Here is a 24824-nt window from a genome sequence, read left to right as displayed (position 1 = left end):
CATGGAGATCTTTCTTTCGTGGTGAGCTATTATAGGACGGGAGCCGCGGGGCCCGATCTTATCGATAAGCTCGTTTATCCTTATCGCGATATCTTATCGCCTTCGGCGCATGTGTTTCCTATCTGGGTAGCCTACGTCAAGAGGGCCAGAAACATATAAAGTCAATGTTGATGTTGTTGATTGTTCGTGCCATCGATCTTTTTCTCATTCTATTCTATACCCATCATACAGTCTAGCCTTTGTCAGAATGGCGTCTCAGTCAAATATCGGTTCTTCCAAGACCGTTGACGTGGTAGTCATCGGCGCCGGACTCAGCGGGCTACGGGCAGCGTTGGGTGTGCAAGCAGCCGGACTCTCTTATGCAGTAGTAGAAGCTATTGATCGTGTAGGAGGTAAGACACTGACCGTGCCGTCCAAGAAAAGCGGCCCCGGTGTCAACGATGTCGGCGCCGCCTGGATCAATGACACCACGCAAAGCGAGATTTATAAACTTGTCCAGAAGTATGGACTGCAAGTGGAAACCCAGGAAATCCCAGGCCATGATATTTTCCAAAGCCCAGAGGGCTGTGTTTTGTTCAAGCATGGTGAACTTCCGGTAGGTACCCCTCTGTTCCTGGGCAAGGCTGTCTAGTACTAATAAATACACACGTATTTCTAGGTGAGCGAGGAAGACAAGGCAGCATTGGCTCAAGTGTTGGCGCATTTTAATGACCTCGTTTCTGACGTCAACCTGGAAGACCCTGGCTCGGGTCCCAATGCGAAGGAGCTGGACAGCGTCAGTCTGCAGGAATACTGTATCCAGACTTTCCAATCCGAATTGATTGCGGGTCTGTTTGATACCATCATCCAGTCTCTCATTGGCGTGGAAGCCAAAGATGTGAGTCTGTTGGCTTTCTTGATCTCTCTGAAGGCTGGTACCGGATTTGAGGCCGTGACCTCAGACGGCAAGAATGGAGGCCAGCAGCTCCGCGTGCGACAGGGTAAGAAATTCAACACACCCACCATATATATGATTTCTACGATACTAACACCATTCCAAAAGGCAACCAAACCATTTCCCAGAATATGGCGAAGGAACTAAAGCCAGGTTCCATTCACCTCTCAAGTCCTGTAACCGAAATCAAACAGGACCCAGCCACAGGAGCCTGCACAGTCCACACATCTAACAACACAACCTTCCACGCAAAGAAAGTCATCCTATCCGTCGCAACTCCCCTCTACAAGAAGATTACGTTCGATCCACCCCTCCCTGAATACAAACAACTTCTTGTAAAAGAAAACAAACTAGGTTACTACAGCAAAATCATCTTCGTCTTTGACAGACCCTTCTGGCGAGCCGCCGGCCTCACCGGCGCCATCCAATCGCAGACAGGACCCTTCACCTTCACCATGGACAACAGCTTCCCAGATGACGAACAGTGGTCCATCGCCTGCTTTACTGTAGGGCGCCGTGGTCGTGAATGGTCCCAGCTCTCGCAGGAGGAAAGACGTCAGACAGCATGGGAGCAGCTCCGCTCCGCGCTTGAGAACACTGATCTCCCATCTGGAGAAAAGATCAAGGTCCCGGAGCCCATCAATGTGCTCGAGTATGAGTGGACTAAGCAGGACTTTTTCCTTGGTGGACCGGAGCCGGGTTCTCCCCCAGGTGTGATTTCTCGGGTGGGTAAGGATGCTGTGAGAAAGCCGTTTGGAAGTGTGCATTTTGTGGGGACAGAGACTGCGTTGCATTGGAAGGGGTATATGGAAGGTGCGGTAAGGTCGGGTGATAGAGGTGCCAAGGAGGTTGTTGAGGCACTCACTAAATAAGGGCTGTTTTTCTTGAGGTAGAACTTGATAGCATTGTTAAGATTTAGCAAGAATGTGAGTGGGTCTTTAAATTCTAGGTTCAAGTGTATCGCTTTCAGATGCGCAATACAATAGTATATCAGCATGCCAGCTATGGATTAATTATTTCGTCTATCGCTACCTAGTAGCTAACCCCTTTACGTTCCGGGCATGGCAGTAGCCAAAAACAGCGAAATATGAAAAGGATGCAAATAGCCACAGAATAACAAAATATTGGCCAAATGATATGCATCCACGTTGGGCTTTGGGCAGCATCATCTCGTCATGATCACCCTCTTGGGGTTGTACGCAACGACCAATTTACGAAACCCTCCTCAGGATCTCGGTCGTTGCTAGTATATATACTAGTATTACTCCCACGAAGGCCCTCCTCTCCAGCAACTCCGTCTAGGCTTGGAAGTCGTGACTTCCCATGGAGTGTTGAGTAACCTCAAGTGAATTAGCTTCAGGCGCTCAGGCTCCATCAGAAGCTGCCGGAGTATAAAACACCCCCTCTGTCCCCCTCCTTTCCTCCCTCATCTTCTCACCACGGTGGCTTCGTTGCCCCTGTTTCCCTATCCTTATCAGGTCCATACAGCTACAAGGTAATTGCTGAGATTTTACCCCTCTCTCATTGATGAGAATTAAGTTCCACGATGAGTGCCGATCTTATTCGGCGCAGTACATATATATCATCAATATCTGATACACCATGATGAATGACTGAACGTGGGACGATTCCATTGGTGCGCGAGCTTTGCCAGCGACGACAACTGGAAACACTAAAGAACCATTCTTAGTGTAGCCGTTAGGAAAGGGATTGTATTTTTGATCTCGGGAAACAAAATTTGTCATAATTTCTAGAGAGATAGTACACGACAAATATATAGTGTTTCTATTCAGACTCGGCTTCATTATCACAAACATAACAGATATACTCCCATCAATGTGTCATACATGACCCGCATACCAACTCCCTTCTATTCCTACCCCAGGCGAATACCCAAGGCGAGAAACCACACATCAATTGTACTGAGTTCAGACAGTAGCTTGAGGAATAAATGCACTGGGCATCTTTCCGAGCTTCTCAATCGCCGATCTAATAGCACCGGAGATACCAAACTGACTAGGGATACCATCCACCCGATGGGTAGAATTGATGTTCTTCACCAGGACGATCTGGTAACATGTTGCGCCGCCTTGGCGAGAGACAATAGTGGCCCAGGAAAGAAACCACTCCCAGGTCTAGTACTTGGTTAGAAAAAGAATTCAGGAAAACAAGGATAAAGTCAAACACTTACTCGATACCACTTCGGACCGTACTTAGCCTCCACATGTTCACGGTTGGCAACCCAGTTGCGATACCACCGCCAAAGCGTAGCAGAGTAATGAACACCGACGGTGTCAACGCCCTTGATTTCAAAGCCCGTTCCCTCAAGCTGGTCAATGACCCATCCGAGGGGAGTGCTTGCATCTGCTCCAGGGAAAACGTACTTGTTCATGAACAAGCCCCAGATCAAGTCCTCATACTGCCAGTACTTCCGAAGACCGGAGTATTGCAAATAGAAAACACCGTCATCATCTAACATATCATGGACCTGTTTCAAAAAGCCGCGGAAATGGCGAACACCCACATGTTCCGACATTTCAAGACTGGTGATTTTTTTGTATCCTCCGGGGACCCGAGGGGAGTCACGATAATCCAGACGGTGAATCATACTTTGAGACTCAGGGATACCAGCATTGCGAAGGGTGGTGTTGCCCCATTTCGTCTGGTTACGTCCTAGAGTGATACCGGTGACATGAGCCTTGTAGTGAACACTCGCGAAGGTAGCTAGCGTTCCCCAGCCACAGCCGATGTCCAACATAGTGTCGCCCGGTTGCAAATCGATTTTCTCGCAGACAGTGGTAAGTTTGTTGTCCTGAAGCTGTTCGAGGGATTCTTCCTTGTTGATATCGCCGATAAGTCCAGAGGTATAGATCATGCGAGGACCTAGGAACCATGCGTAAAAATCGTCGCCGCGATCGTAGTTGCCGCTCACCTGTTCCTCGTCTATTCATGTGTTAGATGAAATTCTTATTTAATAGACCTCTCTTTCAAAGCGGAGCCATGAGAGTGATGCGCAAGGGTTATTCATACCTTGAGAGCGAGAATGGACGATGAGTTCAGGAACAAACCCGAACAGGAAATGCTTAAATACGCCCCATGAGAAGCTGAAACTGGCCCAATCATGCCGATACTCGAGGTTTTCCAGACAATCTCCATTCTTGAACTCTACCTCACCGCGGAAATACTTCTCGTAGAAGACCTCAATGGGGATCTTCTTCTTGCCGTTGTACCGGGCCCGATCGCTCTCTTTATGAAAATTCAGATAATACTCCACAGGCCGACCCGGAAGCTTCGCCTTCTCATTCATACGGGGAGACATGGAGGAGAAGATCGTCCAGAAGGCCATGAGGATAGGAATTGCGGTGCATACTGCAATGAAGATTCCAAAGTAGAGGCCACCGCCCAATTGGTAGGATATAAACCAGGGAACACCGATCAAGAGGGAGAAGAGGAGGAGGTTGGACCATGAGTCATTTCCGGCACCATCGGCCGGAAGAGGAGCGTTTTTAATAGCGGGAGACTGTGAGGATAAGTAATGTTATTACAATTGCTTTACATTGAACCGGTCTCTCATTCCAGTTTCTCATAATTGGCAATGCAGTTGTACTTACTGTTGTAGTCCGAACTCCACAGTCCTCTTTGGGAGGGGTTTGTGTGGTTTCCGGGGTCACAATGAAGTCAAAAAAGGGAGGGGACTCGGGGTGCTTCTGTAACATGGTGGCGGTAGGAGAGCTCAAGCCCTGGCACTCTCTCCGAAACGTAGAATGACCGACGGAGAGTGATAGAATTAGGTTCGGTTTGTTTATATATCACCATTTTGGTGGAACAAGGACTTGCCAGGTGCACCGGGCCCTGAGACCCACTCAATACGTACCAATTCATTTTCGCTGTTTCAAATAACAGTGGACCGAGACTGATCTGCTATGTAGTACTCAGTATCAAGCTGCTCATCCACTCCTTCTTAACTTAATGCTTGATCGAGAGAGCTGAGGCTATACCCGAAGAGGATAACCGACGTTATCCATGGACCCACCGCCTAACCAAATAAAGGATAGCTCAATGTGATCCATACTCACCATCCATTAACATGGACATCGGATCCAACGACATCCCTTGTATCCTCTCTCCACTGCCATTAAGCAAAGGATTGGCCAGAAGCTACCATGCACGGGGTACTTCAATTCAGGAGCACCAACGACGAAGGGTCTTTCCGTCCTTACAGGCGAAGGAATGCCAAGAGGACTAAATCCGGGTGCCTAAGCTGTCGGGTCCGGCACACCAAGTGCGATGAAACTAAACCAATCTGCGGCGGCTGTGTACGCAATCATTTGCTCTGTTCCTGGCCTAACTCAGGGAAGACAATCTCTCCTTCGCCTTCCGCGGAATCCGACCGTCCCGAACAGTCCCAGAATGTGACATCGCCGCGTCGCCTCTCCCCGAACCGTGCACTGTCGCTTTGGCCTCGGCTCAACGGGAGATCGGGCGAACAAAGACTGCTTCAGCATTATATCGAGAGGTCGGTACAGAGGCTGGTAGTGAGGGATGTCATCAATAACCCTTTTCTGGCCTATATGTTGCCTTTGGCGCAGCAAAACGATGGGTTCCTTCATGTTGTCTTTGCCATAAGCGCTTCTCACCTGTCTTATGATGATCAGCAATCGCACATCGTCGCGCTTTCCCATTATGGGGTTGCGCTACGGGCGGTCAAGTATCTTATCACAGAGTATGGAAGTGGATACCATCATAACCCCGTGGTGATAGTGATGTTGCTCTTAGCTTTGTGTAATTTTGAGGTGAGCGCCTCTTCATCCTACACTGATGTGACATTTTATAAGCACTTGCACTCGGCATGTGGCAGATTTATGAAGTACGGTATGTTAACAAAGGCTTCAGATAATAGATGGAGACACAAACGGTGCAGTGATGCAACATTTACTACCATGTTGTGCTTTGTTGGCGTCACAGAATAACCTCTTAGACACAGTCGATGAGGATTGCGCATGTTTCATCGCAGAGCAGTATATGTTTCTCAGTAATGTCAATAGTCATATCGGCCTTGGCCCCATAAAAGACAGCAATTCTAGACCCACCGAGAACCAAAGTTTAGATCTTTCACCCCTTTCCTACCGAGCTTATTATCGCGGTCGATGTTCCGGGTGTGCGTACGAACTATTCGAAATGATCCCACCAATCGCCGCCTTTGCCGAGAAACCAGCCATGTCTTCTCCCCGACACCTTGATCCAGATATCATAGCGGAGTTCCATTCTCTCGAACAGCAAGTCCTATTATGGGTAGTACCAGCACCATGGGATGGGACAGGCCCCCCTAATGGGCCTGACGCAGACGAGATAGCTGCTGCAATCTTTCAGCAAATGGGCTTACTCATAACGCTGCGATGTGCACTAAATGGTCCAGGGGTGCCGTCACCACCTATTCAGGATCAAATCTCGTGTTGTTTATCTGAGGCCAGAAGAGTATTGAAAACCATATCGCCGTCGAGTTACGCATGGGGAACACTTCTTTGGTCGCTGTTTCACATCGGATCGTGTATCACCGTTCCGAAAGAACAGAAGGACTATATTGCCACTTTTATGGCGATGGAAAACAAGCTTCCTGTCTGTACTAGCATGGTATCCGTCTTGTCCAAATTATGGGATGCCATAGGTCACGACGGCGGTTTTTATGGTCCGTATGGAATTAAAAGATTCCTCGCGCGGGAGGGGATCAAGCCAAGCCTGTGATAATGCTCGGCATGTCTACAGTGTCATCGCGTGACTATCACACCTCGGGACCAACCACTTATTTCGGGATGAAACGAGTCTCATAAACCATACCACCATGGGATTGGGTCCTGGCTTGTTTATGTGCCTATTATCTCGGTATGAACCAATTAGCTGAGGCAAAGGCCATAGAGAATTTATTCTTGTAATACCAAGAACAAGACAAAATGCTCATGACGATCATTTTCTGAACGGAGCAGTTCTTCATATAGCTGCTGCAGGCTGCCACACAGGGAATGTTGAGCTTCAATTAGGCAAGGGATTCTGGAGCAATGATAAGAATGCAGATTAGGCGGTGGTACCGAATTCAGCGACCCTGGGTTGTCATATATGATCTATTCCGTTTCCCCATGGCAAAGAAATAGGAGGCTGCTGTTGACTTTCCGTCTTCAAAGCCAAGGGATCCAGAGCAATGACTTGAGGAGGCCATGTTTCGATCGTCAAGCTGCTTGTCGATACCGGTGCAGACCCAAACAAGCCATTGGGCATAGCGTGAATGCATTGCAGGCTGCAACAAGCCCCACTGGGCGGGCTTTGTGCCCGCGAGCAAAAGCTGTTCAAGTTGAATTAGTGCGCACACGACTCGAACGATAAGTCCATTGACGCTGACGTTGGATCTCTAATTCTTTACTCAATTGCGGCCCTCTGACATGAAAGGAATTTATTCCATGCATAGTGGTATACGCGCAACTTTATGCAGCGGTCCGTGCAGTGCTGACCTAATTTAGGTTAGACCAAATTAATTTTTTTGGCCTTAAGTATCGTCTGTAAATATGGATATGTTGTCAATAACCTCATGTCATGGAAGTCAACAGTGAGTCAGAGTGGGTAGTGTTATTATCAATGTGATAAGAGTGAATACGATGGCGTGCTTTTCGCCCCACGAATGCTCATCGAAATACGACACTAGAGCCAAGAGATTCCATATGCCGATTTAAAGCGACGTATCGCTCCATAGTTGCCTTGAAAAAATTTATCAACGGCTTCTGCTTCTTCTTCACGGCGCACTGAGAGGGCATCACAGTGACAATGACATCGTCCACGACTCCTTCCGCGGACGAGAAACATGTCGATATCAAATCAGCAGCGACAGCTAATCCATCGACGGTCAAGGGCGATGGCGCGCTCCAGCTTCTCGCGGCGGGTAGTGAAGCCGGCACACTTGATCCCGAGGCCTCGCACCGACTAGTCCGCAAGATCGATCTTTACGTGATGCCACTGATCTGCATCGTGTATTTCCTGCAATATCTGGATAAAATTGCCATCAGTTACGCCAGTGTGACGGGTCTTCGGGAGTCGGCCAATCTTCATGGAAACCAGTTCAACTGGGTCTCCAGTATGTTTTTCTTCGGCCAATTGGCGTTTCAATTTCCAACGACCCGTCTCATTCAAGCATTCCCCCTTGCTCGATACGTCGCCTTCAATGTGACGGTCTGGGGCACAATACTGGCATGCATGGCCGCGTGCCATTCCTTTGCTGCCTTGATGGTATGCCGTACGCTGCTCGGTGCTGCTGAAGCCGCAGTGGTGCCGGCTTGGGTAGTGTTCACATCGCAATGGTATCGCAGGGAGGAACAGGCTTTTCGTGTCGGATTGTGGTTCTCCATGTGTGGTTTTGCACAAATGTTCGGAGGGTATATTGCATACGGCGTAGCCATTCATATCGGTGGTGATCCTACTGCTTCGCTTCGCGGATGGCAGGTAATTTTCCTCATCTTAGGACTATTCACCGTCGTGATTGGCATCTTGTTCTTCTTCATCCTGCCAGACTCGCCTGTGACAGCTCGGTTTCTATCCCCAGAAGAGAAGGCCCTGCACGCAGAGCGCCTGCGAAGCAACGTCCAGGGCATCGGCAGTAACGTGTTCAAGAAAGCCCAAGTGTATGAAGCCCTTAAAGACCCGAACACATGGTTGTATTCCTTCTGGGTTTTGGCTGCCAATGTACCGAATTCCATCGCGACTAGTTTCGGTAACATTCTCGTCTCTGGCATGGGCTATTCGCAAACGCAGAGTCTCCTGCTAGTGACCCCTTTAGGTGCCTACGAAGTTGTTGCCCTCATCGGGCTAACCTACCTCGCCATGAAATCCGAGCAAAGACTCCTGTGGTGCATAATCGGTCACATCCCCTCGATCGTGGGTGCAATTCTCATGGCAACTACAGACAAGGCCCCCGCCCTAGTCGGCTACTATCTCACAGGCGGCATTCCGATTGGGTGGACCACTATCCTGGGCTTAACAAGTACCAACATTGCTGGATCGACGAAGAAAATCACAGTCTCATGTATCCAGACGATCGCATACACGGTCGGAAATATTATTTCACCCCAGACTTTCCAGGCGAAGGATGCCCCGCAGTATCTGCCTGCCAAGATCTCAATCGTCATCTTGTACGTGCTTGTCACGCTGGATCTTTGCCTAATTCGCTGGCTGTCGATCCGGGAGAATCGCCGGAGGGACCAAGAAAAGGAGGCGCTTGGCGATGCGTACGTGGTGCCACAAAATCATGAGTTCTTGGATCTGACCGATCGGGAGAATCCCGAGTTTCGATATGCCATTTAACGTGCATCTGACATTGTATATATATCGCGACAATATAATAATAGATGTGACATGACACAAGAATGAATGTGTAACGGACCTTCGCATTCGAAGATCGTAATTTAGACATCGGGACAGGGGGGCAGGGGGGCAGGGTCGGATAACATTCATTCCGCTCTAATACGCAAATACAGCCGAATCGTAGCTGTCTCCGCAGCATCTCCGCACCCTGATCTGCATTCCCCGCGAGGAGTTGCCATTCAGGCTAATTGCTTGCATGATAACAAGGTCATCGGTTAGCCATCTACGCTCTGCAATTGGTGGAAGGACAGACAGCTCTCCAGGAGAAGAATTAGTCCATCGCCAGAGTGATACTTGACTACTAAGCGAGCATGGAAATCAGCCAGTTTTGTCTTAGAGAGTATTGCGCGGTCCTTCATATCCCAACGGTAAATTAATTGACGAGAGCACCCTCGGTTTGCGGGCATATAAAGGTAATGTTGTGTCTTATAGCCATGCCTTGGCTAGAAGTAGTCAAACGAGGCGCTCAATAAGATGGTGCATCTCTCTCCCCTCTTGCGGCCTCTCGCCGCATTCTCGTTCTTTACATCCCTAGCTTCGACCGAGAGCATTTTTCCAGATTGTAGCACTGGCCCCTTAAGCAAGAACAATGTCTGCGACACATCGCTCGATCCTGTATCTCGTGCGAAATCGCTCGTGGCAGCCATGACTCTTGAGGAGAAAATCAACAACACCAAGTATGATTCGTCCGGAGCACCAAGACTGGGCCTGCCTGCCTATAACTGGTGGAACGAAGCCCTTCATGGCGTAGCCGAGGGTCATGGTGTGTCGTTTTCCGATAGTGGTAACTTCAGCTACGCAACTTCCTTCCCAATGCCCATTCTTCTCGGAGCTGCTTTCGACGATGACCTTGTCAAGCAAGTTGCCACTGTCATCAGCACTGAGGCTCGAGCGTTCGCGAATGGTGGCCATGCGGGTCTCGATTATTGGACCCCCAATATCAATCCATTCCGTGACCCGCGATGGGGCCGAGGTCAAGAAACACCCGGAGAAGATCCGCTGCATCTTTCTCGGTATGTCTACCATCTGGTGGATGGACTTCAGGATGGTATCGGGCCTGAGAGACCTAAGGTAGTCGCAACGTGCAAGCATTTCGCAGCGTATGATTTGGAAAACTGGGAAGGTATCGAGCGATACGCATTCGATGCCGTTGTATCGCCTCAGGATTTATCTGAGTACTATCTCCCTTCATTCAAGACATGCACCCGCGATGCGAAAGTCGACGCCGTGATGTGCAGTTACAATTCCTTAAACGGTATCCCCACATGCGCAGACCGTTGGCTGCTGCAGACTCTCCTCCGTGAGCACTGGGGATGGGAGCAAACCGGCCACTGGGTTACTGGTGATTGCGGTGCAATTGACAACATCTACGCTGACCATCATTACGTCGCTGATGGTGCCCATGCCGCTGCTGCTGCTCTGAACGCCGGAACGGACCTGGACTGTGGGTCTGTCTTCCCGGAATATTTGGGCAGTGCACTCCAGCAGGGTCTGTATAACAATCAGACATTGAATAACGCCCTCATACGACTGTATTCATCCCTTGTGAAGCTCGGCTATTTCGACCCTGCAGATGACCAACCCTACCGCTCGATCGGATGGAACGAGGTGTTTACGCCGGCCGCCGAGGAACTTGCCCATAAGGCAACGGTCGAAGGTATCGTCATGCTCAAGAACGATGGAACTCTCCCGCTGAAAAGCAATGGGACAGTAGCAATAATTGGCCCGTTTGCAAACGCAACCACCCAACTGCAGGGAAACTACGAGGGACCTCCAAAGTACATCAGGACCCTGATCTGGGCAGCCGTACACAATGGATACAAGGTTAAATTCTCTCAAGGCACAGATATCAACTCAAACAGCTCAGCCGGCTTCGCGGAAGCCATCTCCGCCGCCAAAGAAGCAGATACTGTGATCTATGCGGGCGGCATAGACAACACAATTGAGAAAGAGTCACAGGACCGCACCACTATTGTGTGGCCCGGAAATCAGCTAGATCTGATCGAACAGTTGTCCGACTTGGAGAAACCATTAATAGTGGTGCAGTTCGGCGGTGGACAAGTGGACGACTCCTCTCTTCTCGCGAATGCTGGTGTCGGCGCACTCCTGTGGGCTGGTTATCCCAGTCAAGCAGGTGGCGCAGCCGTATTCGATATTCTAACAGGCAAGTCAGCACCTGCTGGACGTCTCCCGGTAACACAGTACCCAGCGAGTTATGTGGATGAAGTCCCCATGACAGATATGACCCTTCGTCCAGGGTCTAACAACCCAGGAAGAACCTACCGATGGTATGACAAGGCGGTGTTGCCCTTCGGCTTTGGCCTCCACTATACGACGTTCAATGTGTCATGGAATCACGCCGAGTATGGTCCGTACAACACGGATTCTGTAGCCAGCGGTACTACTAACGCACCGGTTGATACGGAGCTTTTTGATACATTCTCTATCACGGTGACGAACACGGGAAATGTGGCATCGGATTACATTGCTTTGTTATTCTTGACCGCTGACGGGGTCGGTCCTGAGCCTTATCCTATCAAGACACTGGTGGGATACAGTCGCGCGAAGGGGATTGAACCCGGACAGAGCCAGCAAGTCAAGCTAGATGTTTCAGTGGGTTCCGTTGCAAGAACTGCTGAGAACGGAGACTTGGTGCTGTATCCGGGGTCCTATAAGCTGGAGGTAGATGTTGGACAGGACTTCCCGACGGCCACATTTACAGTCAGTGGAAAGGAGAAGGTGTTGGATGAATTTCCCGAGCCACAGCAGAATGCAACTTCCGCTGTCACGCGTCGGGGGCGATAATGTATCCGAGTTGCTGTGCCCAGCTCATGAGGCAATGTTATCAATGCTCTATCATGATACAACAATAAGTAATCAAATAAGAGTTTGAAAACGTTGGGCGCATATGATACGTAGCATTGGTAGTACTCAATTAGTAGGTGGAGGAACTGAGCCCATCTGTTATGAACGCGTGACATCATGCTCAATAACATCACGTGATCGCGCGTGTAGCTGCCTTAAGGCTCCAAGTTCTCAAACAACAGAGCTCCCCAAGACTAGGTACACGATTCCAAACCGTACTGGGTTGTAGTAGACTGTGACGCGTGATATGTTTAATTTAGCCTCAAGGTGCTCATTCTAATGAGTTTGTATGTAGCTTGCGGTTGTGTAGTTGTCATGCATCTCGTGGTGCTACCGATATATATATATGAGTCTTGAATAGGACCGCAGTGGGCTGGAGTGAATGTAGGATAATCAAAAGGATGAAGAAAGTCTCAAACCAATTTACTATACTACTACTTAACAAGTTTTGATTTTAATTCTGAAGTCCCTGGTTTACGATTCTCATAAGCATATGACCATGAACGCAATGACTTATCAGAGGGACACGGGAAAACATAGCCCCAAAGCTCACTAAGCATTGGACTGCGGATTTTATGTCGGGATTCAACGATACTAACTGCCAGGTTACAACGACTTTTCATCGCTAATAATCAAACCAAGTGCACGAATTATGTATCCCTTGTGGCATCTACTATTCCGTCTGTGATAATTCGGTTATAGTCATATACCGTGTGCCAACAAACACTGGCACGTTTGGTTGAATTATGACTCGCAATTGAGTCCCCTAGCACGTCCAACTGAGAAATATTGGGTAGTCCTGACGCGGTGGGCACTGTATATAACTGTGGACAACTCGGTGAAGCATGTCGCGGCTCGGAAGAACACAAGAAAAAGGCCGGTGCAAATCGGATATCTGACGGTCTGACCCACACATGTTTCTCGGATATAACCGGCAGCGAGAGAAAGATCTTGGACGTGACGAGCCTTAGGCTACTAAATCCTCAAAGTTTCAATCCGATGTCTTCATCGGCATCATCGACGATTATTTGTACTGTAGGTATCTCTTTAGTTGTAAACCATTATTGGGACATTAGTCCTGCGACGCAGGGAGGGACATTGTCTCCATTTTTGACAGGGCCCGCCGGCAGCAGTGTCAACATTCTTAAAATACAGAAATCACGTCGCTCGATAAGTAGCACACTACAGAGTGAAGAATAGGTTGCTTGTGAGTAGACGATGCACAAATGTTTCACAGTGAATGTGCATAAGAGATTAAAGTAGACAACGCATGTGCGAAGGTGATTATCGTCCGTTTATTTGATAGAGATCCTAATTATCCTCTCTGCTGTTACCACCGAAAACTTGATGACAGATGTTCTTCGGGTGGTAATGATGATCGACAATGCCAGTTGCTGGAAGACTGGCTGCTGTTGTCCCGCGCAGCCCGGATCCGGTGGTCAACATACTACAGACCACACCCCAGGTGCGGTTGGAACCAGAAGTGTAAGAAGGAGCTCTAATGTGATGTTTGGTTGGCAGGAACGCAGGATGTATTTATCTTCGCGAACAGCTTAGTCGACATACGACCGGCTCAGGTGGATTGGGACTGCCTGAAGAGCTTACATGCCCCAGTCATTCCGCAGATCTCAGATAGGCCTTTTCAAATTATCCAGCATATGGGTGTGATTGTTATTCCTTCCGGTATTTCCTCGGACAAGTCTCGAACGCTGATCGACAAATTGGCTGAAGGCACTATCTACAATCATAAAGGCACGTACTCTGTACTGGCCTTTTCAGGGCCCGGAAGGAAAATACCAAAGCCTGAACTGAAGGTAATTCGCGCACTGGAGTTCATCGGGAAGACAAGTATGTGCCTATGTGAGCTAGATTACATATGTAAGATGAGTTCCAGTTACGTCTTTCGGTTACCATGTTCTCATTATTACTATAAGGAGCTAGATGCTAATTGCAAACTCATGATATAAGCACAAGAGCTTCATCGAGTCGACCGATCCACAGATGCACTGCCCAGGTATCGTACGGTCTTCTGGAACTGCCACGATTATACAGTCAATCTCGCCATTCTCATCATGGATGACTTCCCTCCACCGCCCGCTCTCGTGAAACTATCTAGAATGGTAGAGGAGTCTAAATCTGCCTTTTGTCGGAAACATGAAGAATGTGCTTTGGCTATGATGAACGTCGCTCTCTGTATCGGGGCATTTCTGTGTGTATTCGATCTGTTTGGCTACACCTTGGCACATATATTCATTCTGTTCGCGCTTTTATCGACGGCACTTTGTCATGTATACTATACTATCTGGAGGTTTCAGCAGGTTGAAGCCTTGCAGATGAGAGAAGCTTTGATACACACTCTTGAGCAACGCTTTTCTAGACTATCGGCCTTCCGTCGTTGGAGCCCTGTCCCATCGTCGGCGATTAGGGAGCCCTTGTGGTTTCCAAGAGGCTAGGAGATGTTGGAAGCACGACACTCATGGCACTTTGGGTCGCCATATCTTATTTCATCTCTGTTTCTGTAACCCCCCTCTTTCTGCCTTCTTTTAACTTTATTTTTACTTTGCTTTCCAGTTGGAGCTCACTCTTAATTTTGCACTTTTGTAGACAGTGTATGCTGATAGTATTATTTCATTCAGATCACATATGCTTATGCTTTTTTCTACTTTGTCAGATCTAAGCAACGTGAAATTAGATTATTGGCTAAGTGCTGACTGTACGTATTGTGCCACAAACGAAGCAAGACGCAGAATCAATGTTGTTTTACAATTGGTGCAGAAAGCCCGAATGTAACACATCATATGATACATCGCTTAGGGCAATGAAAGCACATACCTGGCTTAAGGCTGGTATCTATACAGTGCTTGCATGGTGAAATTCGGCTCGCATTCGATGTGCTAACAGTATGAACTGAGAATGAATCCAGAACAAATAGTATATGGTACCCGTACAAGATGCTATCCTACGTGCTGGGGAGGACAGGAAAACTACAAAGGCTTTGACATAGGACTGGAAAGAGGGGCCCCTCCTGAGGCAGATGCAAACCTATCTTAGCCCACTGGGGCATCCAATGACATTATACGGAGTAAGGAAGAACATAATTTGAGAATGGCCACCGGAATCAGAAGGGGTGAGTGCTTGTCAGGTGATTTGAGAGAGAGGGCGGGTAAAAGCGAGTCGGGATATGCACCTAAGCTATGGACTGTAGGTTCAAGGTATAAATGCAGAGCAGTAGGGCAAGTCACATGCCAAGTGAGGTGTGACACAAAGCTTCTAGAACGCACTATTGCTTTGCTCATATGACTTTTGTCGTTGCCTGGCCGAGTATAGACCAGCTCGCCTTCTGAAACAATGACAGACTGGAGATGCGTTTCATTCACCAAAGGTCCGCTGGCCTCTGCTCATACCATTCACCACTATGCTGCCTAGGGCTAAGGTGACATTGTAGGTGACTGTTCTCTTGTGGTTTTCTTGATTTGAAGCAAAATACTGATGGCGACCAAGGACGACGCTTGATCATTGCCGGCTCGGCTTTAGTGAACATATCAATGGCGCTGGTTGAAACCCTATTACTGCTAGTAAAGGTGAGATGGATCGAACTGTAAATTAAGTCAAGGCTGGAGAAGTATTCAATGAATGTAGCCTGCGATCCACAACAACCAATAGGAGCTCCGATCAGTCGTTTGCTCCTCACGACCTCCCCTCATCTCCTCTCGATCCCACGACTGTTTAATCAATAATACCACTCGACCGAGCTTTTTTATCAGCAGCGCCTTCCCTGTCGTATCCCATTTTGGAAACTACTTCGTTTGATAGTAGATCCAATATGGAAGTCTTTCTTCACCATGTCCCAGCGGATCTTAACCGGCACGGCTTCAAACGCGAACTTCAGCCCTTCATGAAAACCCTTCGAATTCAAGACTTTATTTGCGAGAAGCCCAGAAAGAAACGTTTTGGCACTATCACCTTTCTGCATGTCGACGATGCAGAAAGGTTTCTGCAGGCACATGGTGAAAAGCCAAATCCTCTCGGGGGCTTCAAGTCAAATCTGAAACTCATGGGGGTGAGTGTGTGTTGTAAATCAAGCAGATATCCGCCAAAGCCCTTCGCATTGCGGACGTTAGAGCACGAGGCTCAAGAAAGGGCAAAGGGTCACCGGGAGCGGCCAGAGGAGTCAGTCGTTTTTGGAATGCAGCAATACAGCTGTGGAAGATGCGACTTTGTCGGGGAGCAGTTGACATACAACCCTGAGCTTCAGTGGTCAGCAAGAGGAACTATCAAATTCAAGACGCGATCTATGATAGTCCACGTTATTCCTGACTGTCGGATTCGCATACCACTTTCTACCATTGTTAGCTTAATATACTCGACTGACGGTACTCTTACAGTTACCCTCTCTGATGTGCCCTTCTTCTTTAAGGTAATAGGGACTTCCTACAATTCGTTAGGAATCGAATCCAGTCGGGTACGTCTGTCCAATCTAGGGAACGGACATGATCAGATAGTTGGGCAGTGCTTGGTTTATCAGTTCAAAGTTTCTGTGGTTCACTTTAGGGCAAATATAGAAAAGCTCAAAGATTGGGAGATAACCATCTATCGGTACAACCTGACCACAGCAAGGCCCCTATTATGCTCACAGGCAGTCTCCGTTGAGTTTCACAAACTGCTGAGTGAGCTAGCAGAATGTACGCGCAATAGATCTGTGCCATTTGGGATTCTCTTCCAGCTTCAGGCATTGGCACAAAATGCATACCTTCATCCCACCACTAGCCGCAAACTGGCCGAAGGATTACGCAAAAGGTTCGCTGAGGATGAAGCAGCCGGACGGGATCCTATCACCGTGGACGGAATGAGAAAGCTTTTTAATATGATCGGCTGGCCGTTTCCTGGAGATGATCCGCGGGTCTATGAGGTAGACTTCCTTGTGGCGACGCTTGAGGCGAACCACAGAGAGATACAAGATGGCTTCGCCTATCGAGAAGGACTTCATGAGAACACAGTTAACATGACAAAGGTCCATCGAGTCAATGTAACCCCTACCCGAATCACACTGCATGGGCCCGAAATGGAACCGCAGAATCGAATTCTGCGCAAGTTTCCCAACCATCACGAGTACTTCATCCGTGTACAGTTCTGTGATGAGAATGGAGAAGATTTGCTCTTCAATGCAAATGTGGACTACAAGGATATCTTTGGGCGCTTCATAGACATTATGACAAGGGGGATCCAGATTGCCGGTCGCACATATAACTTTCTCGGGTTTTCGCATTCCTCATTGCGATCCCGCGCGGTTTGGGTAACATCCCTGCACTATGAAGCAACCCCATAGAAAACAAGACTAATTTAGCCCACAGTTCTCTTCTCCATTCGTCGACGATAATGGCCACATGCAGACATACTTTTCGATCGTCAGTGCAATAGGCAAATTCTCACATATAACGTCACCGGCACGATGCGCAGCCAGAATTGGCCAGGCCTTTACTGAGACGCCCTTCATGGTCCCATTAGAAAAGCATGGGGTGCTAGTCTCAACGATTCCAGACCTCACGTCTCCAGATGGTTCACGGGTCTTCAGTGATGGGGTCGGTGCCATCTCGCGCGAGGTGGTGGCAAGCATTTGGGCCGATATACCACTAAAAAGGGGGAATCCCACATGCTTCCAGATTCGCTTGGGTGGGGCGAAAGGCATGCTTGCTGCTGACAGCCGATTACGTACTGCGGTCATTCAGATACGTCCATCAATGATCAAGTTCGATAGCGAGGATATGAAAAACCTGGAAATTTGCAATATGGCATCCAGACCCTATCCCATGGTTCTAAATCGTCAAGTGATTAAGATTTTAGAGGATATGGGTGCCTCAAAGGACTGGTTCTTCCAAATGCAGAACGAAGAACTGACGCGACTTCAATCTATCACCGTCAGTACGGATAAGACAGCAAGGTTTCTCAAGGATAAGTCAGTCGCTGAGTGTATTGGTCTTTATCGACTATACCGCCAATGTTACTGGACACGCCTGAATTACAAGAAGGACGGCTTCCTCCGAGCAATTGTTGAGGCTGTGGTTCTTAGGGAGCTCCGGCTCCTGAAGCACAAAGCGCGTATCCCAGTGAAGAAAGGCATGACACTCTATGGGGTTATAGATGAGACAGGCTTCCTTCAAGAAGGTGAGGTTTATGTGACATTTGATCGCATGGAAGGGCGATATGCGGCACCTCCTGGGCCTGGGCATATCTTGGTGACTCGGTCGCCTGCGCTTCACTGTGGTGACATTCAACGTGCCCAAAATGTCATACCCCCAGAGGACCATCCCTTAAGGTATCATCGTAATTGCATTGTATTCAGTCAGAAGGGAAGCCGGGACTTGCCTAGTAAGTTGAGTGGAGGAGATCTCGATGGGGATTTGTATCATGTCATCTGGGATCCTGAACTAGAGAGTGTTGAGACATTTGCCCCCGCAGATTACCCGCGTCCCACATCTATTGACATTGGGCGAGATGTGAGGGTAGATGACATGGCTGCATTCTTTGTAGAATTCATGCGGTCCGATATTCTTGGTATGATTGCTATCCGCCATATGGTCATGGCAGATCAAGCTGCGTCGGGAACCAGGGATACCTCATGCCGCCTCCTGGCTGGACTGCACTCGAAGGCTGTGGACTTTTCCAAAACTGGTATTCCCGTGAACATGGAGGACATGCCTAGAGTGAACCGTTATCGACCGGACTTGTAAGTCTCCTTTCCGTTCAATAATCGTTTTCTCTCGGGTCTAATGATTGAAACACCTAGTCTGGCGCCAGGGCCCCAAACACGCCTCTATAATAAATCCAAGATTGGACTTGAGCAGCATGTTTCACATGCAAACTATGATGATGACGACGACGACGCTGATGTAGAGGAGCCCTATCGCTACTATAAGTCAGAGAAGATCCTTGGAAAACTCTACAGGGCCATCGATGAGCAAAGCATTTGGCGCAAACACGTCCTTTCTGAGTCTGAAACGGATGAGGAATTCTTTTGGAATAGCGTGATAGATGACTGTCTCAGGAGGTGCAAGTCATTGCCAAGAACCCCAAAGGAGGAACATCTTGACGAAGCAAAGAGAATTCGAGCAGCGTAAGATACATGTTTGGCCATTAGTGGATTTTGAATTACACTGCTAATAGCGTTACTTTCTACAAAAAGATACGACGACGCAATCATTTCTGCGATGGACACCTACTCTGACCATCCAACCAAGCCTATCAGCGAGCTAGAAGTTGTTATCGGGTCCATCATCAACAGGAGGGGTGTACAGACCCGCCGCCAACGTGACCGATCAAATAAGCTACACGAGGAGTTTGACCGGATTGCTACATGGATCACAAGCATCATGCGCCGGCAGGAGATCGAGGACCCTGATCCTAATGGCTTGGAGCTATCTCTGGCGTGTCTTTATCATGGAATCCAAGGGAGCGATTCCGGCCACCGCAAGGAGGTATACGGTGAGCTTAAGAGCTTCCGAGTTGTCGCGGCCTGTGCACTGTTAGCCGAGTTAGATCATCGCGACAAGGCTGATCCGAAGAATTGTTTTACTATGTGATACTTATGAAAAACGTCTGGCTACCAAGATACAGGGTCAGGCATCGATAGTTTGAATATGTTTGTATCTGGCAGCACGGCCTATGCTGATAAGTTGGACTAATGGTCTCTGGTACATACAGCCCTGAGTATGTAGGTAAAGCCTATAGCGGTATTAGCAGCCCATGATATGATATTTATTATTTTCTACGTTTAGCAAATGCAATCACTCTGTGGAATACCAGGATAGTTTCTCATATTCCTTATGACCTAAACCTTGAAGACATAAATTCTCAATCCATGATCAGTATCATAGTATAGAAATATGAATTTCAAGCAGCCAGTGCTACTAGAAAGCGGTTGTTTGCTTAGTACATCTCGTGACTTCTCGGTTAGCCAACCAGTCCATGTAAGTCACTACCAATGTGTATGATATCGATTGAAAGCCAGTCTACATGTTTACGATCTCAAAACGTGCCGTTCACCTTTATCAACATCCAGTCATGCAGGACTTGAGCTATATCGTCACTATTCATTTCCATAAACTGCAAATGCCCGTTTCCATGCAGCCCAGCATGACCTAACTCCAAATGCTCCGCGGGGACCCCTGCCTGGTACAGAAACTTGATAAAACAATGGTCATACTGAGCATGGTATGACGCCTCTCCAGTACTGATCAGAATCGGAACCCGCGCTAAGTTGAGCAGTTTTCTGGCAGGTTCGTGCTGGATGATGCATGGAAGCAGGCCGGGTGAATGTGCTGGTACATTCTTCATAGTCAAGGGCGACGAGACATTCGACGGTGGGGGTTCATAGCTTAAGGGAATAGACGTAAGTCCCCAAGGACGACTGAACTCCTTTGAGAATATAGCCTCTCGGAATGGAGGGCCCTTCGGCTCGATTTGAATCAGTGCCTTGATTAGGTCTGGACGACTGTCTGCCCATGACCACCCATACAGGCCACCCTGGGAATGCGTGATAACTATTGCCGGGCCAATGCGATCGAGAAGCTTCTCTCCTGCGACTTTCATGGTTTCCTCTTGGACTCGACTGTCGGAGACGGATTGGACGGTACTCATGTAATATGCGTCGAAGAATGGGTCACCCATTTCGCCCGTCTACGGTTGCGCATGTCAGTGTGGGACTGACGGAGGATACATTTTGCTGTGAGAACCTACGCCCGGCCATTGGGTATGCAACTTGGCCTGGGGCCATAGGGGATATTTCTTTACAGCGGTGAATCGCTGCGAGATGAACTCTGCCGAGAAGGCAGTCTGGCCTAGGTCATCGTCCGACCATGTCGGCGATCGACCGGTTAACGTTCGATCTAGGAGATACACGACATAGCCATGGTCAAGGAACCAAGATGCCCATCCGGGGCTACCATCGGGTTTATTGAGGAAGTTCTAATGTTGTCAGAGGCTGTCCGACCCTTTCCAACAGAGTCGTTACTGGAGCAACATAGAGCTCACCGTCCCGGTCTGACCACCGCCGTGAACAAAAACAATCGGATACGGTTGCACACGCTCACGGACAGGCGACAGCTTCTCCACATACATCTGGTTATGGAAATAGCTCCCAACACCACTGCTATTGGAATGGACATACTGCCCACCGACATAGAAATAATCCCTGAAATGAGGCGCCGCATTAGAGTATCCTCGAATGCAATGTACGACATGTGAAAGAAGAAGCATTGAGGCCAAGACAACGGCCGCGAAGGCTTGGCAAACGTGTGGCATGGCAGGCGAGTCCGAGAACAAAGGAACAAAGGGGAAACGTGGGAAAGGGGGCGTCGTCTGGGATGGAACCCCGTTGGTTGGTCGTGCCCACGGGGCGGAAAAGAACGGTTCCAAATATAGTCGAATCCTGGGGCAGGACTAGGGCGATGCCACGCTAATGTCAGACCGTCGACGCCGATCCTCCACTATTTCTCTCATTAACGGCATCTTGGTCCCGATGCCTGTTGACCCACCAATGGAAACGACGGTGATTGTTGGCTAGAGGCTCCGAAGGGGAGTCTAGAATTTCCATGCCTTAATTTAAATGAGTTCAAGATATTAGGAGCAGGGATCGGCCAATGAGATAAAGAAGAAAGCTGTAACGTCTGGATGATCATCATTTCTTTCATTCTCTATTTCCATTCTCCTTCTTTTGTCTTATAGAAAGCTAACATTTTGCACCCATGACCAGATAAAGATAATCAGAAAAAGGCATCATGAGATCAAATGGCTCGATTCGTGGGGTAGCCCAAAGTGGGCTTGCATCGGACACCAACAACCGATAGGGTTGACGTATACGAGTTTTGACTCAGTCGGCCCTGTCAGCTAACTCGCTCGGGATTAGAATCGAAACCCTAGTGTCAGGAATCTGATCCTTCAAGAACTATAATGACAATTAATCCTTGATGATGCATGTCGTGGAACAAATAACCTGCAGGGATACGAAAAAGTCTTTCTTTCCCTTCCCACATCCCCAGAGCAAAGATGGCCATCGTCAACCATCGAGATGTCCATGGATTCAACAGCAGCCATAGTGCTGGTGGGCGTGTTTGGTGCCCTGAGCCAGGCGTTGATGGTTTTGCGCCTGGTGATGCGGAGATGTCGTGGTCAACGTTTGATTCTCAGTGATTATCTCACTATTGCTTGCATTGGCCTAGTACTTGCCCGCTCCGCGTTCGCGGCAGTCATCTTAGTCTGGGGAAACAACCATATGGATCGACCCGTCGCAGATATAAGCTCGACGCAGATCTACCGTCGCCAGGTTGGCAGCAAACTGACGGTGGTTAATCGCCTAGTATACAACGTCTAGTACGTGCAACTCGCTTTCATTCTTGAATCATGCGTTAACATCGGCAGTCTTTGGCTGCAAAAGGCCGTGGTCTTGCTTCTATGTCAGCGAATACTCGCTGGCCTCCCGTGGCCAGAACGAATAATCAGAGCATGCTGGGCCTTGCTCGTTGCCAGCTTTGCGGCAGTTCAGATCACTACCTTTGTAGACTGTCGACCTTTGCATCTGTACTGGCAAGTCATGCCTGATCCAGGTGCGTGTGGAACCCGCCAAGATTTCAGGGTCAGATAATCATCAGTTGTTAATCTCGTACATAGGGTCATGCGTCGAAGCTCACACCCAACTCGTCACTCTTATTTCGATGAACATCTCGACCCATACCATGTTGATGTTACTACCCATGCCATGGCTGCTCAGGGTGAAAACATCATGGACGCGGTAGGTAACCACTATCTAACGCCACTACTGTTCTCTAATCAAATCTCTAGCCGCCTCCAGCTCGTCGGACTGTTTGCAATTGGATTACTACTCATCGCAATAGCTATCGTCCGCCTTCCATCATTCGATGATAATACCTCCCAGCTGAACCGAAACACCTGGGGCTCCGTGGAGGAATTCCTCGCTGCATTCGTCGCCAATGTGCCTACCTTATATACCCTGCGACGAAGAGCCGACAAGAGCTACCCCACATATTACAGCCACGGTGCGTCTGAGGGCCGTATGGGTGGCTCACGGCATCCGCCTCATAATGAAGGGATATTGGTCACCAATAGTGTTCAGCTCGAGTATATGGTTGATGGTAGACACAAGTCGCAGGGCTCGGACCATAATGTTGTAAGACAGGATAGTAACGAGCAGCTGGTGGGGGATGAGCGATGGCGTTGAAACAATGTTTACTTTGTAAATTATTTATCCTTATAATAACCTACCTTTATAGTCCATTCTGCGAAAAGAAAAAATAAAATAAAAAATAAATATTATACTTTTAAGTAGGTGCCTGCTTTCATTACTGTTTACAAGGCAATCTATTCTATCGGGGCTCTAGGCTGTCCTGTTCGGTGTTTTCTGCTTCGCTGGCATACCTCGGTAGTTGCTGGAGCGTTGGTGCGACCCTCTTCATTACGTGCTTTGAGACTGTGTCTGTTGATTGGGTGAGCAAATAACCCGAGAAGCCATGTCTCTCTCCCCTGATTGTGCACTATGGGAACAAACCTAGGACCGATTCAATAGGGCACTCGCAATCTCCTATGGAACAGGACCAGAATGTGTGTATACAGTTCTAAATAGTAGCTGGTGGCCGGGCCGGCGATGGGATGAAGCGTGTCTGCGTCATCATTAAGACCTGTACCAACAGAGACGATACCACCTTCCATCTCAAGTCAACTTTTCGCACATCAGGCCAAAGATACGTTTCCTGACCAGCGGCCTTTCTCCTCTCCGGACCCTCCAAACATTCGTTGAGCGGAGAGTCTCAGGGTAGCCCTAGAGGAAGAAACCCCACTTCTTCGCAAATTCCTCATGGTCAAGTTGATCACCCGCCCTAATGAGATTGTCCCACATGCGAGGGAATGGGAAGATATCAAGCCACGGGTGATGTGGTATTTCACGCTGCAATGTCGTTGGACGTAAACCAGGGGCGATGCGGCCCTGCTTCTTCATGTCCCACGGACCGTAGGTACTGAAGATAGAAAGGGTATCATCCTGGCACATCCATTCGGGGGTCATACCTAAAACAGCGGCATTCTGGAAGGCTGCTCGGAGCACGTTAATCCTGTTCAGATTGATGAGGATATCTGTCTGTGGTGAACAGCTGAGATAACTATTCAAGGCTTTCCTTTCGAAGTTGACCATCAACTCATGCACATTGGGAGGGGCAATCGTTCAGCGGAGATGGTCCTTCCTCAAGATGTCAAACGCTATGTCACTTTGGTACCATAGTTAAACGATGATGCTGAAGTAGACAAAGTTCTTAAAAGACTTGAACTTTTTCTATTATTTTAACCGAGGAGGAGCCGTATGATAATTTAGTCGAAGTCCTAGAGTAAAGGATCACATTCCGCTCCTTTTCACTAGCAATAAGACTCACCACCGGCGTCTGATTCAGGACAAGGCTTACGATATACTCACAGGGTCAAGTGATTCGGTACTCTTCCCCGGATTTTATAATCGCTAACTCCAGCCAAATCATCCTCGAGTAGTTGGTCTTGGTTAACCAATGCAGGCTGCTTATATCTCTACTCTAAGTGGCTGTCTGCACATCTTAGTGGATGCCATTTTTCC

General features: G+C 48.5%; 6 protein-coding genes across 6 annotated transcripts; 4 read left to right on the top strand and 2 right to left on the bottom strand.

The window, feature by feature from the left end:
- Positions 1–247: 247 nt before the first annotated feature.
- AO090103000118 (flavin monoamine oxidase family protein) lies at positions 248–1806 on the top strand (the record flags this gene model as incomplete). The annotated part of the gene is made up of 3 exons (XM_001826670.1): positions 248–595; positions 659–980; positions 1043–1806. The coding sequence occupies 3 exons, from the start codon at positions 248–250 to the stop codon at positions 1804–1806; spliced, it is 1434 nt and encodes a 477-aa protein (XP_001826722.1).
- A 1056-nt stretch (positions 1807–2862) lies between these two features.
- On the bottom strand, positions 2863–4650 carry AO090103000119 (uncharacterized protein; the record flags this gene model as incomplete). The annotated part of the gene is made up of 4 exons (XM_001826671.1): positions 2863–3069; positions 3126–3877; positions 3965–4454; positions 4546–4650. 4 exons carry the CDS (start codon positions 4648–4650, stop codon positions 2863–2865), a joined length of 1554 nt encoding a protein of 517 aa, XP_001826723.1.
- A 3277-nt stretch (positions 4651–7927) lies between these two features.
- On the top strand, positions 7928–12139 carry bxlB (putative beta-xylosidase; the record flags this gene model as incomplete). Its single annotated transcript, XM_023233436.1, has 2 exons — positions 7928–8051; positions 9870–12139. 2 exons carry the CDS (start codon positions 7928–7930, stop codon positions 12137–12139), a joined length of 2394 nt encoding a protein of 797 aa, XP_023093819.1.
- Positions 12140–16022: 3883 nt separating this feature from the next.
- AO090103000121 (RNA dependent RNA polymerase) lies at positions 16023–19776 on the top strand (the record flags this gene model as incomplete). The annotated part of the gene is made up of 4 exons (XM_001826673.3): positions 16023–17492; positions 17551–18923; positions 18984–19310; positions 19380–19776. 4 exons carry the CDS (start codon positions 16023–16025, stop codon positions 19774–19776), a joined length of 3567 nt encoding a protein of 1188 aa, XP_001826725.3.
- Positions 19777–20221: 445 nt separating this feature from the next.
- On the bottom strand, positions 20222–20833 carry AO090103000122 (uncharacterized protein; the record flags this gene model as incomplete). Its single annotated transcript, XM_001826674.3, has 1 exon — positions 20222–20833. The coding sequence occupies one exon, from the start codon at positions 20831–20833 to the stop codon at positions 20222–20224; it is 612 nt and encodes a 203-aa protein (XP_001826726.3).
- A 2093-nt stretch (positions 20834–22926) lies between these two features.
- Positions 22927–23429, top strand: AO090103000123 (uncharacterized protein; the record flags this gene model as incomplete). The annotated part of the gene is made up of 2 exons (XM_001826675.3): positions 22927–22982; positions 23033–23429. The coding sequence occupies 2 exons, from the start codon at positions 22927–22929 to the stop codon at positions 23427–23429; spliced, it is 453 nt and encodes a 150-aa protein (XP_001826727.3).
- Positions 23430–24824: the final 1395 nt, after the last annotated feature.

The sequence above is a fragment of the Aspergillus oryzae genome, chromosome 8 (genome assembly GCF_000184455.2).
Source record: "Aspergillus oryzae RIB40 DNA, chromosome 8".
Classification (NCBI taxonomy): domain Eukaryota; kingdom Fungi; phylum Ascomycota; class Eurotiomycetes; order Eurotiales; family Aspergillaceae; genus Aspergillus; species Aspergillus oryzae.
The sequence above is the reverse complement of the archived record's forward strand: the minus strand, read 5'-3'. Positions and strand labels throughout refer to the sequence as shown.